This window comes from Pogonomyrmex barbatus, unplaced genomic scaffold (assembly GCF_055798465.1).
Source record: "Pogonomyrmex barbatus isolate J1 unplaced genomic scaffold, ASM5579846v1 scaffold19, whole genome shotgun sequence".
Classification (NCBI taxonomy): Eukaryota; Metazoa; Arthropoda; class Insecta; order Hymenoptera; family Formicidae; genus Pogonomyrmex; species Pogonomyrmex barbatus.
The window spans coordinates 4,133,802-4,152,117 of NW_028297115.1; the positions used below are offsets into that span (position 1 = coordinate 4,133,802).

At 28.3% G+C, this 18,316-nt stretch overlaps 1 protein-coding gene and 1 long non-coding RNA gene across 14 annotated transcripts in view; one reads left to right on the forward strand and one right to left on the reverse strand.

The window, feature by feature from the left end:
- LOC148936939 (uncharacterized) overlaps nucleotides 1-9,563 on the forward strand; it is a 27,907-nt gene extending 18,344 nt beyond the window's left edge. For 4 of the 9 annotated variants that reach the window (XM_089075756.1, XM_089075750.1, XM_089075752.1 and 1 more), the window contains 6 exons: nucleotides 4,828-4,879; nucleotides 5,807-5,884; nucleotides 5,991-6,059; nucleotides 6,558-6,725; nucleotides 6,888-7,093; nucleotides 7,540-9,563. In XM_089075756.1, the coding sequence (XP_088931882.1) occupies nucleotides 6,683-6,725; nucleotides 6,888-7,093; nucleotides 7,540-7,659 (369 nt within the window). In that variant the 5' untranslated portion in view covers nucleotides 4,828-4,879; nucleotides 5,807-5,884; nucleotides 5,991-6,059; nucleotides 6,558-6,682 and the 3' untranslated portion in view covers nucleotides 7,660-9,563. Of the gene's footprint in view, nucleotides 1,154-4,827; nucleotides 4,880-5,570; nucleotides 5,715-5,806; nucleotides 5,885-5,990; nucleotides 6,060-6,402; nucleotides 6,429-6,557; nucleotides 6,726-6,887; nucleotides 7,094-7,539 lie in introns of those variants that run through there. The other 5 variants (XR_016138957.1, XM_089075751.1, XM_089075753.1 and 2 more) reach the window with 5 other exon arrangements.
- Nucleotides 9,564-10,011: 448 nt separating this feature from the next.
- Nucleotides 10,012-16,699, reverse strand: LOC148936941 (uncharacterized). 5 transcript variants are annotated; one of them, XR_016138962.1, is made up of 3 exons: nucleotides 16,457-16,699; nucleotides 13,376-13,444; nucleotides 10,012-13,300 (listed from the first exon to the last, which is right to left on the reverse strand). It is a non-coding gene; the product is annotated as an uncharacterized LOC148936941 (long non-coding RNA). The 5 variants fall into 5 exon arrangements; XR_016138960.1 differs by lacking the exon at nucleotides 16,457-16,699 and adding an exon at nucleotides 15,549-16,445; XR_016138958.1 differs by lacking the exon at nucleotides 16,457-16,699 and adding an exon at nucleotides 15,937-16,444.
- Between the last annotated feature and the right edge of the window lie 1,617 nt (nucleotides 16,700-18,316).

The window sequence follows — 18,316 nt, forward strand, 5'->3', positions numbered from 1 at the left end:
TGATACCTTTACGAAAAATAAGTAAAAAAAATGAAAAAATGAAAAAAAGTGAAAGTGAAAAAACATCTTTTATCTTCTATCGCCGCATGTTTCTAAAACGGCCCACCCATCCTTACTTGGGACCCTGCTCGATGCTGCTTACTTTGCATATGGGATGAAATCTGCTACTAAAATGATGATATAAGTGAATATGGGATCTTGACATAAAATATGATAGATCTGGTTAATGAATGTTACTATGTTGTATAAATAGTCTCAATTTTAAAATCTCGATTGCATATGTAATTTTTGTAGATAATTTAATTACATATATAGAGCCGTGAATTTATATTATTTTTAATAAGAATCATTGTTTTTATAAAAATTGTTTATAAATTGTTGTATATATTTTATTTATTTGTTTATTTAATTATTTGTTAATAATTGTATGTTAAATATGAGAAATATTTATATATTATAATTAATTAAGAAAGATAGTAAATAATAATGTTATTTCATTTATTTATTAAAAATGACTTAAAAATAAGAAGAAAATAATGAATTTATGACGATAATATTTCATGACAAATGTTATGTTTATTTTACATCATTATTTGGTATACTGACGTAGAATGACGAAAAATGACCTTAAATCATCATCATAATGGCGTCATCTTGCTACTTGGCTAATTACTTTAAATTAAATAATTAATTGAAAATAAACATTCAGCGGATTTTTATATTTATATATTTGTAAATATAAAATCCAATACAAAATATATATTATAATAATTTTACAGAAATATGTAAAAGTTTTGAAAATAGATTGATAATAATGTCGCATATCGTCAATTCGGCAACTTAAGGTCCAACTTCATATTGCTAATTTTGTTATAAGTTCGAGAGAGAAAACAGAACAGATCGTATATCCGTTTCTACCACTCGAAGCTAATGCCTGACTCGGCTAGCTTGGCGGGCCATCGTGTTTACTGTTACGTGCGAGTCGCGACGTAATGTGTAAAGGAATTAAGAATTCAGAAAATTCATAGGATTGTTGTAAGGTTGAATTTTATTTCTCGCACACGATACACTTGACGAGATTGTGATGTTTTTCCTTCGAGTTTTTGATGAGAACTGAACTTCGTGTTCAAGAAGGATCTTCGTCCAAGACGAGGTAGGCGGTATTTTGCTAACGTAATAACCAATAACGCGACGCGTTTTGATGCAAGAATATAACGGTTGGGACGGTTTTCTAAAAGAGGAAAACTACGTGAGAATTTTGGAAAATGTGATGATGTGTTATGAGTTGTTTGGACAGGACTAAAGTGAAAGTGTGTCGGGAAGAAAGAAAAAAAAAGAGAAATGTCCTGAATTACTTAAATAACGTGACACTTAAAATTCGTTCGATAAAGGGGAACAAAAAATAATAGTTTTTAAATACCGAATTGCGGCACATAACATTACGCAGCGTTACGCCGTGCAGAGTACACGAACATGGGCCATCAATGAACTTCGATGTATGTGTCAGCATACACAGAACCGTGAGCCTAATTCATGTACGTTGCATAGTGTCAGTTTCGACTACCTTCGGACAGTAGAAAAAAATAGGACTACTTATTCTCTCACACTCGAAGCGCTGCGCGAGGAGAATAGAGATACTATCGTACTCTCTCGCGCTTGACGTGCTGCGAGAAGAGGATAGAGATACTATCGTACTCTCTCATCCTCGATGCGCTGTATGATGTTCGGTGTCTCCTACGTTTTCGGTTACCACTCGCTATTGTTGACATATAGCGTATTGAAAAAAAAAACGGTAATAAACAGTATTAATAATATGAATGAATTGCAGAATTGATAATACGAAACGAAAATCCTTATATATGATTATTATATTTTACATATAATATTTATTACAATAAGGTAGTATATAACTTTATGTATAAAAATTAACAATATAAATAAACAATATAATAAATAATAATACATATAAAATTATTTTCTTAATACGATTGCGTAATATATATTTTGTTATTTTCTTAAAAATTCGAAGTAAATTAAAAGTTTACTATGTTTTAGTTAATAATAATTACAATGTCGACGAGATTGTTGCACAACACATATAAAATAATGAATTTGATGTATTACGTTTTTTTTTATTTAATATAAGCGAAAATATACATTGGACTTTGAATACTTGAATGAGAAACTCTTAAATTGTTAAAAATTATCATTATTTTACAAAAATTAAACTATCCTGAGGAAAAAAAACCAGGATTTTTATTTAAAAATATATAAAAACTTAAATGTAGTAGTACATTGATTCCGTTAAGGATGTATTACATTTATTTTTCTAATTCTTACATTCACAATAAAAACATTATGAAAAATTTATAGATTTATCTAATCGCATTTCAAAATAACACAAGAAATTTAGGAAGATTTACAACCTAAATCAAAAATTAAATAGATAAGTAGAAGCGTGCTCTAATCGAAATGTAATTAAGAAATAATAACGAAAATCTCAATTTTTTTTATATAACTATTCAAGATTTTTTATGCAAACTTTTTATGCAGAAATTAGTTGTTCTGTAGAGAAAAACTTTATTTAATTTGTATCACTACTCTTTTGTTTGTACTCTTAACCCGAGGATAGTCATCTCATTTTTTTGCGTAAACGGTCACCTGGGATGTTTTTTACACGCCAATTAAAAGTCGTTATTCATTACCTATTGTAATTATTGATTGTTCTGTAACTTATTAATATCTAAGGATATTATGGATATAGGTTTAATCAACATTTTTTGAAAAAAGTAAGGAAAAACCAAGATAATAAACAAACGGAAAAAGGACATTAAGTAAGTGTGATGTAATTTCATTTTTTGGCAATGGGATGTAGAAAATATCCCAGGTGACTATTCTCAGATTAATAAAAATTTAAATTAGCAGAATAACTAATTTTCGCGTCACGATAAAAGTACATAAATCTTTTGAATTCTTAAAGTACTTATATAAAAAAAGTCGTAATTTTTATCATTATTTCTTAATTATATTTTGATTGAAACACATTTTTATTTTATATTTAAGTAATTTTAAACTCAAGTTTCTAAACCACTGCAAAACTTTTTGTATTATTTTTAAATGCGATCTAGGATAATCTCATAATTATAAATAAAAATAGTCCTTAAATTTCCAGTTTAAAGTTACTGTAAATATGTATTATTAAATCTTCGTTAAATTTTCTCAATTAATTTACGCTCAATTATTTAAAAGAAAACAACAATAAAAAAAAGGAGAAAGGAAGAAAAGAAGAAAAGAAGATTTTTGAAAAAGAATTTAATGTTTTAGAACATCTGTTTTGTAACAAATTATCTCATCTAATCTCATTTAATTTCTCAAGCCATATTCCGTACGTAACTATCGATAATGATTGATGTCATTAGAAGCGAAAAGCATCGTGCCAGTTTTATGCTCTTACGGATAACCGTAAGTTGATTAGCTATCGTGACGCTTCAAGCTGTTAAAAAATACTATTAAGAAGAAATAATACGAAGAAAAATTAGTTAAAAAATTTTTATTTAACATATAAGATATTATATAATTTATTAATAGATAGAAAATAGACTTTGGATATATTTTTTTAAATATTAATACATTTTTTAGGAACACTTTATTATTAATTCTTTAACTTTTTATTTTAATACATTTTTTATGTTATAAAATTACAAAACTATCGATTTCAGAAATATTTTGCCACATTAAAGAGGTGTTAATTGAATCAATGATTCAACAGTATCCTAAAAAATCAACAACTATGTTATGTTTTTGTTTTAATAATCAAGATCTTTGTTTCAATTATACAATAGTATATTGATATATATATATATATATATATATATATATGTGTGTGTATACAAAGTGTTTCATTTTAAGTTATATGGTCGATTATCTCGCGAATCGATGATTTTATTGAAAAATGTTTCGAACGAAAGTTGCATGGCTTGAAGGGGGATACATGATGGAAATGTGGACTTGACTTTGAGTGACCTTGTCAAAATCAAGTCAAGATCATTAATGTTTTTTTAAATGGAAACCTCTATTTTTTTATTACATATTCTTGTCTCGAGAGCTTATCTCGGGAGCTTTCCAAAACACTATCCCATACAGCACAAATGATTGTTTGTCGACTAATTGTCGACTTTTTTTAGTCGCCTTGAAGTTGACTTGTAAAGTCGACATTTAGCCGACTATTTCTGTAATAATTTGTGTCAACTTTACTTGTCTTACAATAAGTCGACTTAAAGTCAATTATTTCCAAGAATATTAAAGTCAACTTTTTATGTTAGACTTTTAGTCGACTAATATTGTCAAATTATCGATAATAATATAATTATTATTATATTATTTATCATTCTTAATTATACAGATGCGTTATTAAATTATAAGAATTCTAATTTGATATTTATATCTGACGCTAAGTTAATATTGCAAGCGTTAAATTGAATGCATCATGAAGCCCTAGTGTAATTCTTTTTTAGTTGAGTTTGTTCGATTTCTATCTGGCATTAGGTTATATGGCAACGCAACACTCGATGTGATCAGCGATATAAAATCCAAAATAATCCTCTTTTTTATTGATATAATTAATAGAAATTATAAAATAAATTTATTAAAATGTTACTAAAACTACAATTTTAAAAATATTTTTCCGGATGTTTGCTAGTTTCTTAAAAAATGAATGCCTTTCAAAATTTGAAGTTATGCTATAAAAATTATAGAAGCAATATTATTAACAAAAGAGTATTATCTCTTTTATTATTTTTTTGTTAACTTTTTTGTTATCTTTTTTAGATCGAAGGATTGTGACTTTCTTTGCTGTCCTTTTGTTCTTCTCTGTCCAAAGGTAAGTTCTTTTTATCATGAAATATTTGCTCGAACATTTTTTTTCTTTATAAACGTTTTACCATGAACATTCATGAATATGACATACACTTTTATTTTTACTTTCTACCAGACACTATCCTCATTATGTTAATTAGAAGCATCAATAATTTCATTTAATAATGTTTTGAGATTAATGTCTGGATACATAACTATCTGATCCTGACAATATGTCATTACTTCTTAAGGGGATGCTAAACTTGTCTATATTACCGACAGAATGCGATAATTTTTGTATCGCTCCCATTTTTTATTAATCTTATAGATTTGGAAATGCTTCTCCAGAATTAAAGTTTATGCATTAATATGTGTTTGTCTGGTGGATTTTATATCAGAAACGAGAAAAACTTTTATAATTTAGATCTTTTTTACCATTAGGTACTTTAAAATGGCATCCAAAGCTGTCAAATCGCGCAAATATTTGCTTTATGTGAAACCTTTACAGCCTGTATCTACAAAACTGATATTACTAGACTAGAAAGTTACATGAAGAAGCAATGTTGAGTTCTTAGAATTAAGCTTAGACACTTATTACGAATAGGAAGATTATACAAAAATTCGTTCATATGTATATGTATATCATGTGTGTACAGAAATGTATGCATAAGTGTATGTATGTATACATAAATGTATCTATGTATGTGTAGATGTGCATATGTGTGCATATGTTTTCATCGGAGTTCGCTCGTCAGTTTAGCATCCCCTTAAATCAGAGGCTATACTAAGATTTTGTTTTCTTATATTCTTCGATATTAATTTCTATTCGTAAATTGTTTACCAGGATATTAAAAGCAAATGTAGAGATATCTTTTTCGTTTTATGAAATAAAAATGTAAAAATCTATTTAGAAAATTAAATATAAAGACATATTTTTTATTTTGCTTTTCAGAAATACAACAACCAGTGATGATAAACAAAATAGACAATAAGCTCGATGATAAACAAGAAAAACAAGGAACTGTAAGAGGTATTTGAAATCATTACTATATATATTACTATTAATACATAAATTTAGTAATAAATGTAAATATTTATAAATAACAAACCTTATTTCTATTTATATTGTTTTTCAGTAATGCCGTAAGCAGTTGACGACATAGTTGAACCAAAAAAAGATAAAACAGCTTTAGTGACGTTACATGGTATGTTTGAAAATAATTTTCCACTCCTGTAATGCCATATACTTATTGACTAATGTTAATATAAACATATTTAGGGAGAGTCTTCTAAACATATAATGCGCATATAGCACACATTTATTTATATTGGGCGATGTCTTTTTCTATTACTCATTAATCTCTTACTCATTAATTTATTAAAATAATATATTTTGATACACACACACACACACACACACACACACACACACATGTATATGTATATGTGTGTGTGTGTGTATATATATATATATATATATATATATATATATCAAAATATATTAAAATAATATATTTCCCCTTGATCTCTTCTACACCTACAATGCAGCTCGTAGCTTTATCATGGGACATCCTGTATGTATATATATATATATATATATATATATATATATATATATATTATATGATTGGTTAATTTAATATATTAAATTAACCAATCAGCAATGTGAGCTATCCCACTCTATGTTTTTTGCAATTTTTTAGGAGATTCAGCTCGACCAAGAATATTATCAGATATAACATTCCGTCCTTCTACAAGTAAATCGAATCATTTTGTATATCAACCATTGTTTGATATTATACAAAATAATGAAGATAAGGAAAATAATATGGACAAGGAATCAATAGAATTGGAGCACACAATTTGTTGTGGTAAGTTTGGTTTTACTTATTGATTACTAATAGATCTAATAATTCACAAACTCAATAATTAAATAAAATCAATAATTAAATTAATTTCAATAATTAATTTCTATTGTACATTTTCAATTTTATCGTATTTTTAATTGTTTGCTTCTTGTTTTTATTGTTCAGAAAAATGTCGTCGAGGATATTATACAAAATTTGCGACAATTGAGCGTAAGCTGAACAAAATTATTCATTTCCTAGAAAATGGAAATGAACGAAATGAAATACAAGAAGTCGACTTCTCTCTTTTACCGAATTTCTCTCTCAGTACAGTACAGCAAATAGATAATTTCAACAATAGATTAGAAGATGCGAATGTTCGACGACTATTTGTAAGTATTTTATTCTTTATAAATTAAAAAGCTTACAGCAACAGTGATTTTATGGCTTGATGGCTTTAATTAATTACATTAATAAAAATTAAGTAAATTATATTCAGTCATCTAAATGTATAAAAGTAATATTATATTTTATTAATTATAATAATTACTATTAATTATTGATTTAAGTATGTACATATACGTCATACGTCAGTTTTAGCAAAAATTTCAATTAGGAACATATCCATTCTTAAATAAATGAATGTAATTATCATAAAAATGTAATTAAATTTATGTTTTTATTAATATAATAATCATAGTGAAAATTTATTAAAAATAATTAAAAGTATCAAGATTATTTAAAAAATATATAAATTAAGCAAATTATGCAATAAATAATAATGAATAATAAATGCGCACATACACATTTAAAACATTTAAATATACATTTGTTACAGATGGTAAAAATGTCACAATTGGGTGGAGAAACTGTACCAAAACTTGTAAGGAATATAATGTTTCAAATTTTTGGATATGAACTTGCACAGGCATACTCATGGACGGCAAAAGAAGAATAAATCAGCATTCAGAAAATCAAAATTAGCTGATACAATAATTGGTATATCAATTTTGTACGATTACTTTTTTAATTATTAATAGATCACGTTAATAAATTACGACACGTCTAGAAGATAGACAGAGATATTCTTACTTGCTCATTCATTTATTTTTACACTCGTTCATTTTGTCACTCGCTTATTCGCTCAATCATTCATTTACTCACTGGATTACTCGTTTATTCGCTCACTCATTTTGTATCTATCTGTCATTGTCATTGTCTATGTCTTTGTTCTGTTTCTGTCAAAAACATAATCTGAAGACACATAGTTTTTTTTTTAAATAATTATGTTTACATAGACTTTTCCAAATTCCTCTCATAAATTATGATACTTTCTCGGCCAAGATGTGCTTGAAGAGATTTTGCTTCTTAAAAATTTCCTCCATAAGAAAAAAAGAACAACCGTTCCTTGTAATCTTGTATTCGATCTGATTAAGTTGCGTCGCTTGTATCTATTTGCTGGACTCGTGCCATAATTAGTTAACGTTAAAATAATAATTAAAAAAATAATCGTACAAAATTTTCATATCGAAATTTGTTTCAAATTTAAATCAAAACATATCTGATTATGTGATTATTCCGAATCACATATTGAAAATCTATAATATACGTGTCCTGAAATATATTTAAATATTTAAATATAGTTCAGGATACGTATATCGAAATGCAGTTATATTTATATCGATTATATTATTACTTCGTTTGTAGCCATTGTTTTAAAGAAAGATTCAAATATCACGGTAACTGAAGTAGAGAGATGTATGCAAGAGTGGTTGCGACGATCTGGTGACAGATTGCGAATACTACAGAAATAGGTTTTTTTATATATAAAAATGTTTTTTATATTATAAATTTTATTTAAAAGTTTATATTTCTAATGTTAATAGTTAATAAATATATATTAAATAGACAAAAATAAATATAAATAAAGCTTTATAAAGAATGTCTATTTATTGTCGACTAAAAGTCGGCGTAATCACCATAATCTATATTAAATAATCTGAAAGCTCGACTTATTGTCGGCCAAAAGTCAACCTCGTCGCCATAACCAAGCAAAATATGTCGACTTATAGTTGTCATAAAGTCGACTTTAAGTTGACTGATATGGCTGACTTATAGCCGACTATAGTCGGGACATTTGTCGATTATTAGTCGACTATAAGTTGACATTGAATCTAACTTTAAAGTCGACTTTAGACTTTTTCTGCCGACTTATAGTCGATTAATAGTCGGCTTTGTGCTGTTTGGGATAATAAAGTTACTTTTTGTTAAGTATTTGTTAAGTTATAAGGCAAGACCGATCACTGATTCGGCCAACTAATAATAAGTAATAATTAATTATACTGTTCTATAATAAGTAATAATAAGTAATAATTAATAATACTGTTTCCATTAAGCTTTAGAAAAATAATAATTTAATGTTTTAACTTATTACTTTTCCAGCAAAAAATTAATTGTTTATATATAAATGAGAACACACACACACACACACACACACACACACACACACACACACACACACACACATATATATTTATATATATATACATATAATTGTATATAATTGTATATAATTATATATAAAATATATTTATACGTATATTTTTCCTATTATATAATTTCACTTATCTACAAAAAAATAATAGGATAAAAAAATAATTAAAAAGTCATAAAATCATTAATAACATTATTGTAATTGTGACAAAATAAAGTAGATAGAATATAGCAACAGAGTGACAAAGTAATATATTATAATATATTGACAGAGTATATAAAAGGAGTACAAGTGCAGCAAGGAGAAAGTAATAGAATCTTTTTTTTTTATAAATGTCACATATTTTTGACATCAAAATAACAATTTATTACCTTTATAATCATTATACAATACATATATAATTTTATTTAATATGTTAGTGTATACATTTTTATATAATTATTAACTAAATAAACAAATTTAAAGAAATTATAAAATATTTTTTTATAGGTAAAATATTTTCTAATTTAACTCATATGATAATTCCTGTTTTATCTTTCATATCCATTTTATCACAGTTATAGCTTCATTAATTTATTTACGGAACAGTCAAAACCATCGGTAATATCAACGTTCTTCAATTATCCCCGGGCCCCCGGGGCCCCTTTAATGGTGACGAAAATTTATCCACGGTTGTCGGTCTTTAATAGTATCTCGTCGGTGATATATGTAATTTTTTTAATAGTTTGAAATTTACTTCTTTGAAATAGATATTAAATGATAATTAGATAATTAAGTAGATATGTAAAATTAATAAAGACAAAGATAAACACTATATAAACAAAATAAACATATTTATTACAAAATAAATCGCACAAATACATTATGAAAATATTTATAAAATATATCGAATATATCAATATATAAATATATTTTTGTCAATATAAAATTCTATAACAGTATACAACATGTATAAAATATCACACACCTTTATAATATAACGTTATGCTTTTGACAGGTACAAGTATATATAATTAATCCCTCATTTTATTCTTAATTTTTTAAACTAAAAATAAAATGAGAGACTAATTATGTTTGTTTTTTAACTAAAAATAAAATAATACAAAAAGTAAAATAAAAAATAAAAGTAAAATTAAATTAAAAGAGAAAAAAATAAAATTAAAATAAAATTAAAAAATAATTTTAAAGTAAAATAAAAATAGAAATAAAAATAAAATGAAAAGTACAAAGAGCTGATATAACATTACATAAGAATATTATAATGATTTTGATTTACGTTTTTGATTTCATAGCAGACCATTTTTTTTATTTTATTTAAATGTCCTGGTGAAATTGGTTTATTATCTTCAATATATTTGTAAATAAAAAATGGCACACTTATTTAAGATCATGCGCTCGCAATTATGCAATGGATATAACTGAATAAATATGTCAGAGTTTTCAAAATAAGTTTTAAAACGATCTTCTAAGAGAGAAGTATGCCTGTATTTGTCCAAAAATATCATTCATAATATCATTCATAAATTCATACATACATTCATGTATGTTTTTTATAAATCGCTTTTATAAATTACATTCTCACTTGGATACGTTAATCAAGTAATATTATCATGCTCTTTGAAAGAAAGAAACATTTGTTTTTCTGTAATTTCTGAAAATAAGCTACGTTGACAGGTCTCACAATTCTGTGGAATGTTTATTTTTTTTAATATATATCCTGCAACATATGCCAATGCCTGATTATTTTCTGTGAATAATTCATCTTCATTATTTATTATTGTATCATTTAGCATTAATGAAATATCATTCTCTTCTAAAGAGCAATCATTATTATTATTATTATCAGTATCAGTATCAGGTGTTGTCAATAACGTACATAAATTGTTTAATGGCAAACAGTTATCATCTTCGCAATTGCCATTATTTATCGATAAAACGAGAATATTTAATATAGACATTTTTAGAGCTGCAATAAATTGATGGCACGTCGGGTTTGCATTTGCTATCATGTTGCCTGATCGTGCAAAAGAAATTTTTCACAGGATCTTGGTTTAATGATCGCAAAGAGAGGAAGTTAAACCCCAGATCGTATAAAAATTTCCACAGTTAATGGATTTAATGGATTGGATTGTAATCCATTATTAATAAATGAATATTGTTGTATGACGTCTTTACTATTACGTTTGTTAATCAAACGCCATTGCGATAGTTTTTCGAGCAGTTTTTGAATTCCATAAAGTGAAATGTGGAGAATTTTCAGATAAAGCACACGTATTTTTTTTTTTACTCCGAGGTTTCAAACATGAACTGTTCAAAACTGTTCAATGAATTGAATAAATCGTCAATTTTTTGGACAAATTCGGCAATGTATAAAGAAACAGCTGGCCTGCCGCAACAAAACTCTCGATTGCTGCAGCAACAGAACTGCTAAGATGTCTAGCAGCTATCTTAACTTTCATTTTTACATATGAATCTTCAAATTTGAAGTGTTCACTTTTAAGTTTTGGTAATATCTTGAACATTCTTTTTTGGTCTAAATTAAAAGCAGCTTTTATGTAATCAAAATCAGCCTCTTTATGTTCAGAAAATTTAATTAGATTAGCATGGCATTGCTAATGTTTTTTAAAAGATAAAGAAACATCAAAAATAATAAATATTTGCTTCTTATTAACTAAAAAATAATTAATTGGAGTTCTCGATATTCTCACAACATAATTGAGCTAATGCTGCTCGATTCGTAGCATCTTGATCACAAATTGTTGCCATTACATTAAATCTCTTTGTTTGTAAACGTGATATTATTGTAATAATTATATCTTTCAAGGCCATAGTAGAGATTGTACTTGCTATAAAGTAATAGGCTATGACCTGTTTCCAAGACTTACGACTTACTGCCCCTCAGCATTAGAACTAATGCATGATTTGCTGCTTTAATTGAACGATCTAAGTGTCCTAAATCTTCAATTCCACAAATTCCAATTTCTCTTGTTTATTAGCTTCGTAATGAAATCCACTACTTAACGACATCTCATCAAACATTAATACACACAATAACGATCTAATGGGTGCATTTTTTGTATCCTTACTCTTAAATTGTCTAAAATTGTTTCATTTAAATAAGTCTTAAAAGAGATCTTTGAAAGCATCTGTTTTAACAATCTGGTAGAAGGCAATTGAAAATGAATTGTTAAATATTTATATAGCCGAGGACTGCGTTTATAAATAGAAAGTGCTAAAGTTTTATCTTGAATTGTCCATCGTCTTCCAGCAGGCTTTCTATTAGCATTTCTAATTTGAGATTCTATGAAATGTTTTGTGACTGTGTTTAAAGAATCTTCAATAAATTGAAATTTCTTTCTGTCATACAAATTCTTTAAAGTTGAGACGTGCTGTCTTTCATTTTTTAAAAGTTTTTGTAATTTAGATATTTTGCTAATTGTGTAACGATATTTTGTACATTTTTAGTTTTTTAGGCGACAATTGTTTTTGCGATAAATCGATGTCTTTCAGATATCTTTTCGAAGTCGGCTGTTGAAAGAGTAATTTCGTTGTGATTTATGTTATCGACACTTATCGGAGGGACCTTGCATTCAGCATTTTTATTTATATTCATCAAAGGAGTCATGAATCGAGTAGATTCATGTTCACTGATCAAAGGTATTTCAGACTGTACATTTGGAGGTACACAACTTGTTGCACCTTCAAGAGGCATTCCAATTCAATTTATGTTTTGATATAGTCATAAAATACTTAGGCTCAAAATGTTCTTCGTAGATGCAAAAGTAATCACATTTCACATCTTGACTAACATTGCAAATTCTTCTCTATTTATTTTTAAATTTAATATTTTTGGAAAATCTATAGAAATGCTTGAATTGCTAGAAATACTAAGAATTATCTACTATGTCAATGTAATATTTGTACATCCTGGATATTTGCACCGATATTTACATGTATCTAATAGAGATGCCATGCTTCGTATGCTTATCACAAGAATATCGCAGAAATTATTTTATATATGTTATATTATATGTAGCATATCACTTGTTTAATATTATGTAGTTGAGCTTCTTTCTTGTTCCATATAAGTTCCATAGTATATGTTCTGGAAAAATAAAATATAAAAAATTATAACATAAGATTCGTCGATTAGAATATACAAATTTATAAATTTGTTTACTTTTTGCTTGTATTTGCAAACATACGTTCCATGTCCAATGATTTAATATTGTTGGATCAGTGAAATAATCTGAAATAAAATTTATATTAATATAGCTTTTTTTTCTTTAAATTCTGTTTAAAAAATTAGTAACTTCTTTCGTCTCAATGATTAAAGAATAAAAAATATTTACATTGAGATTATATTGCCACAAAGGCTTGAAAATTTGAATACAAGTTAATAATATTAATATATAATAAATATGATAAATTAGATCAGTTTATTGTATCTCTTATTAATTAATTAATTAATTAATTACTTAATTAATTAATTACTGCGTTGATTATTGGTTGATTAACTATTTAAATAACTATTACTTATATAAAATATTTAAAAGTTGCCGAAACGATCGGAATTTCCGTAATAAAGATTATGCTAGTGGCGTTTTCTGATTGGTTACGTCAATTCCTACTTTCGAGTACCCCCATTTTTCCCGTGTTGCAGAAAATCATGATAAGCTTCACTCCTGTGGCTGTCCCATAGGCACGGAAAACGGAATCGGAATGGAATCGGAAAGATGAAATGGTGGGGACAGCTAATCAAGGCTACGTTTCGATATTCATTGTCATATTCGATATTCACTGAAAATCTATAATATACGTAATCTGAATTATATATTTTCAGTACTGGCAGTGAATATCGGAATGCAGCCTCAGCATTTTCGAAAATTTCAAATAGCTTTCCGTTCCGATTTTAAGCACCGTGGTTATTCATGGAACATATTTTTCAGGAAACAGAATCCGTTCTAGCCTTATTTTTTCAATTTAATAATTTTTCATCATTTTATTCAATTAATATATATTAATAATCATCTATAATTTTTCATTATTTAATTTAATTAATATATTAATTAAATAAAATAATGAAATATTATCAATTTGAAAAAAATATAAGGATGGATTCCGTTTCCTGAAAAATATGCTTCATGGCACCGACGAGATACTATTAAAGACCGATAATCTTATGGGAATTGATAGCGTGACCACTAAGGAGGCCCAGGGATAATTGAAAAACATTGATATTACCGACCGTTTTGACTGTACTGAGGATAACAAAAGAAGGATAATGTTTATTTATTACTTACTTCTATTTATGAACTATTAATTTAGAAATAAATCCATCATAATAACATACAACAGTAATAATAATCATAATAACAATAATAAATGAATGTTATTCTCTCTTTGTTATCCTCAGTACAGTCAAAATGGTTGATAATATCAACTATTCTTCGTGTTCTTCAATTATCCCCGGACCCCATTAATGGTCACGAAAATTTACCCATGATTGTCGGTCTTTAATAGTATCTCGTTGGTGTCCATGAGAACCAATATAATGATTGTAGAAGCATTTGTGAAATTTTTTATTTTACAAATAAATAAATAAATTTTATAAATTTTGAGAGCTTTAAATTATAAATTCAATTCAATTATCATATTCTTAATATATAATAATTCTTAGAAAAAAAGTTATTTGTTTCATTTAAAATTAAAAAAAAAATTTACATTCTATTACCCATTTTTTTAATAGATTTTATTACATTAGAACATTAGATTCGCGTTGCTTAGAATTTTCAATATTTAAAGTAGAATAAATATATTTGTGAACAAATGAAAAAAAATGAATGGAAAAAAAAAAGAACAAGAAGTTTAAGTACAATAAATATAAACAATTCGAACCGAATCTATTTATAGAAAATCATTTATTATTAGTCTCAAAACATTTATTGTTCAAAATAATTATAACTATCACATTTTTCCAAAAACTCGCATTTTTAAAAAGAAAATTATTCTTCTATAATTTCATTATTTAAAAAACGATTATCATGTATTGTGTATCCTGTATATAAAATAAAACAACATTAGAAATTATATATAAAACTAAAATTTAAGTATGCAGCAACTATGCCATGCATGATTCATTAAATATTGTAATTGTTATTTTACTCTTTTTTTATTATTTTACAGAATTACCATAAAAAATAAAAACTCGATATAACAAATTACATATCATTTATTTTAAAACTCTTTCCACAAATTAATCTAAAAGTTTTATCTAATATATTTTTTCACTTTTTATATATATATATATATATATATTTTTTTTTTTTATTTTATAACGACATCCGACTCACCCCCCTCAATTATTAACAATGTTAATAAGTCCCCGACCGATCAACCGTCGGGACGCCGACACGGCGATCCTTCCGCGATCCCACCGTCGCGAAAAGCCCGTCGAACAGCGGACGCGACAAACCGAAGATCACGCGGCTTCACGTGCGCGCCGCGTGGAACAACGCACACGCACACGGTAAGGCCACCGCCGCCGGTCCCGCTACAGACCGTGCCACCGAACATCCTCGCGGAATTCCCGAGCGCATTCGGCGAATTATCGCGAGGATTCCGACAAAGATATCCCCCGGAACTACCCCGACCCGAGTTCGGCCGACCCGCACCCGACGACTCCCGACCGATGGCCGGCTAGGGTATATATATTAGGCGATTCCGGGAGATAATCGAGACCTATCTCCGGCGAGACAGTAACCAGTCCAGTACTGCTCTCGATATTCCCAGTCATCTCCAAAAGCGATCTAGGGTGCTACCTATCGTGCCAGGAGCTTCTGGCCGATCGCTCCTCTAAATCCACCAGCGCACAAGTATTCACAGGTTGAGGAGCTCCTCAACCTGAGCTCCACAAAGAAAGCCCTTGTGCACATTTTCTTCTGATGATCGAAAAGCAGGGAGCTTCCTGCATTCGAGCCGTCATAGCACTACACACAGCTGATCCGTCAAAACAAGACGGCCGAACCCTCCGCGCCCCTTCGCGCCCGCGCCGCACCATCGAAGAACGCGTCGAATTCAGAGAACGGACCGCGAGCAAGCGATTATATATAATACTTAGAAACCGCGCGTCTTTTCGCCGTACCAACGGCGAAATACCGAAAGGTACATGTAAATACTGTACATACAAAAACCACAGCCAGTCGGCATTGTAAATATAAACCTAACTATATAAAGAGACACGATATTTTATTTCTCGTACCGAATCCTGACCACATCCGACCGACGCTATTCTGCAAAACTCGCTCGACGCGGAGATAGAGACGTTTTAATTTTATTGCATTTTATATGTTTGGCTATAAAGTCTTTCATTCTTTACTCTTCATCAACATTTATTGTTTTCGATCATATTATTATATTAATCCGCCATATGCTTTGAACTCATGCGCAATACATATTTTTGGACATTTTAAGAGAAAGAAGTATCAAAAAATACATCTCTCTGTCTAACCTCCCGCGGACACTGTTTCTTATGCAGAAACTATAGCAATTCCAGCCAGTCCATATCTATAAAGTCTATGATTTTACTTTGATATTAGGTTATGTGCTCGCTTATGTGTTGCGTTGATTTGCGGCGATACGGCGGCGGCGACGCATTCAGTCTGAATAAGAACGACGCTATCTTTAAGTTTACCTCGCGTCGCGTCGTAACGCGATGGATGACGCGACGCGTGACGCGCTCAGTGGGAATTCATTCTAAGCGTAACTTGCGCCGACCAATCATTTGAATATCAGATTCCACCTAGTTACTTTATGCTGTTTACGCTATTATTGTTACGCTGAATCTAACTTTTTTGCGGAAGAAATACACACACACACACACACACACACACACATAGTGAATAATTAGAATAATCAGAGTTTTTAAACAAAATAAATAAAGATCAAATCAGAAAAAGATCAGAGTAAGTTAATTAATTAATATTATAATAATTAATTAAATAGCTTCATATCAAATTAATTATATATATATATTAATTTATATATATATATATATATATATATATTAATTAATTTATGTTTTTCAATGCGTGGCCCAACAATATCTAACAACTAATTGAACATTTTTATGGATATTCTACAATAATTGTAGAACATTTCGTAATCTTCACATTCCATTTCTTTGACCAGATTGTCACTCTGTAATAATCTTCGTCTTTTTGTGAATATCAGACGCACCCATATTCTATGACGAACTTTTTCCTGTTGGTAGGTTGGTAACCATCAGTTTCCATATTCCAAACAATTTTAGTATATTACATCGTCTAATTTTCTGTTGTTGAGATTGTTTCATCTTCTTTTACTTTTGCCATCGCTTCCATATTATCAATAACAACAAGTCAGGATGACAAGATCCATGATGACTTCTGAATTGGAGCGTCCCAGATGTGCATATTTTCAATCGGACACACCACTTACATCAGCTGATGCCTAGGAATTTTCTAATGAACCACCTATCAAAAATTTTTTTATTTAATCGACCAATCGGCAATGGATTGGACCTCATCCTTCTGAATACATTTGCATTGATTAGGTCGCATGCACTTGATTTATTCGTACACATACTCATATGTAAAGTCTCGGTTTCCCATGAAGCGTACTTTTCCAGATATGCAGATTACAAAAACCAATCACAAATTAGTTTAGCATTTCTGTTAGAGATTACAACAGAAGTATGTATCTAATCAGCAATTGATTATATTAATTATGTATTTCTCGAAATTTCACGAAATACGCTCTGAAAGAAGACTTTCAGAATGGTATAACGTGTTTTAGTAAAATACTAGAATACACAGATTATGTTTACGCAAATTACGCTGCATATGACAGCGCCCTTAGAGGAGACACTATAATCAGAGACTGATCACGAAAAAGCAACTTTTGATTAATCCGCCATCTTTTGGCTATTCCCACTTTTCAAACATATTAACTACATTAATCTTAAATTGTAATATTAGAAAATTATTTAAAAACATAAGCGTTTTAAAGGTAATAAAATGTATATATTTATAAAACTTTACTTGACAAAATTATATACCAATTTATTAATATATATTCTTTA